This window comes from Cyprinodon variegatus, unplaced genomic scaffold (assembly GCF_000732505.1).
Source record: "Cyprinodon variegatus isolate N-32 unplaced genomic scaffold, C_variegatus-1.0 Scaffold2182, whole genome shotgun sequence".
Lineage (NCBI taxonomy): Eukaryota > Metazoa > Chordata > Actinopteri > Cyprinodontiformes > Cyprinodontidae > Cyprinodon > Cyprinodon variegatus.
The window spans coordinates 25883-27524 of NW_015152635.1; the positions used below are offsets into that span (position 1 = coordinate 25883).

The 1642-nt window shown below is 41.8% G+C and overlaps 1 protein-coding gene across 1 annotated transcript in view; it reads left to right on the plus strand.

Annotated features, from left to right (window-relative positions):
- Positions 1–1642, plus strand: part of tg (thyroglobulin) — a gene marked incomplete at its 5' end in the record, with an annotated part of 21130 nt that overhangs the window by 5160 nt on the left and 14328 nt on the right. Inside the window, 4 exons of the mRNA XM_015405362.1 lie at positions 87–245; positions 317–460; positions 608–772; positions 852–956. Coding sequence (XP_015260848.1) covers positions 87–245; positions 317–460; positions 608–772; positions 852–956 — 573 coding nt within the window. The remainder of the gene's footprint in view (positions 1–86; positions 246–316; positions 461–607; positions 773–851; positions 957–1642) is intronic.

A 1642-nucleotide genomic window follows, 5' to 3' on the forward strand; every position in this document is an offset into this window, starting at 1 on the left:
GATGGATGGATGGATGGATGGATGGATGGATGGATGGATGGATGGATGGATGAATTTATCAACTGATGATGTTATTTTTTCTTCAGCGACCTTCTTAAATGAGTCCAGACTCTTGGATGGTGTTCAGGGAATTCTGGGTAACCTCCGCTCCACGCTGACCTCTGATCCCAAACTGATTTCCGTGATGTCACCAAGCTTCGGCTGTTCCCATGGTTACCACCTGGACAGTGATGGAGAAGGCTGCCGTGAGTCTTTTTTTCTCTGCAGATCTTTCTTCCTTCTCAGACTCACAGCTCTGCTTTCTTTCTGCTTGCAGTGGTTTGTCCTGCTGGCACCTTCTTCCAGCAGGGGGCGTGTCTTCCATGTCCTCAAGGAACCTATCAGGAGGAACAGGGGCGGGGCTTCTGCAACAAGTGTCCAAGAGGCTCCTCCCCTGCAGGCGCTTCATCAGCCAATCAGTGTAAGTCTTTGTTCTGTTTCTTCTTGCTGACGATGTTTGACTGGTGAGCTCACCTGTTCTCAGTTGGATGTTAGAGAATCAAAACCATAAATAAATGATGTAATCACACGTGTGTTCATAAGAACGTCTCACCTGTCCTCCTCACAGGTGAGACGGACTGTGAGAGGCGGGGCCTGCGGTGTTCAGAGCGAGGAGAGTTTCTGCCAGCTCAGCCAGACTTCCTGTCTGGCAGGTGGAAGTGTTTCAGCAGGGAGGGGGCGGAGCTTGACTGGACCACCAGTGAAGAGCCTCTGACAGATGAGGATTGCTCAGGTGCAGCAGCAGCCAATCAGAGGACAGATGGTGATGTATTTTAAGCTGATGGTTGTGTTCTCCTCTCTCTGTCATTCAGTTCTCAGAAGGTTCCAGACTGTTCCTGGATCAGATCTAATGTTTGGAAGTGAAAACACTGACGTCCTCAAGACAATGACCTCTGACCTCACTACCTGTGTCCATGGTAACACCAACATCCTGTAGACTTAGAGTGAATGTTTTTGCTGTTGAACTCCTGTTGGAACTCATTTCTACATTTTCTCTATTTAGATCTTTGGTTTTATTTACTTTCTGTTGTAAATTTTATTTCTATTATTTGAGCAACGAGTTTTTCTTTTTCACTCCCATCGAGGTTCTTCACAGATCAGCTCGCTGTAATTATTTACTAACCAGTTACTCAATCAGGTTAAGTCTGTTATTATCAGTTGACTGTCAGGATCCAGTTTATGCTGCAGTTTTTATTACTATAATTTCTGTCCAGCTTTGCAAAAATCATCTAGAAATAAGTAGAACATTTCTTAAATTGGTGTATTTACCCTTTATTTAAGTAGGTAAATAAGATAATTTGCCAAAGGAGTAAGTTTGTTTTTTCTGACAATGAGATATTTGGATAATAAGCATTTGACAATTCAATATTTTTTTCTTATTTTAAATGTAAACTGTATTCTTCCAATGGCAAAGTGTCTCACTTGCTTCCTATATTGAAGAAGAAATGCAATTATAAGAAAAAAAATACTTACTTAGATTTTAATTGTTTGCAGTGAAGCTTAAACATTTCCTCCCTTCCTGCTTCCACGTGTTTCCGGTTTAAAGCCAATAACTTTTAATGTAGTTACAGAAGTAGTAATGAAATTATACAGATAAAGTGTT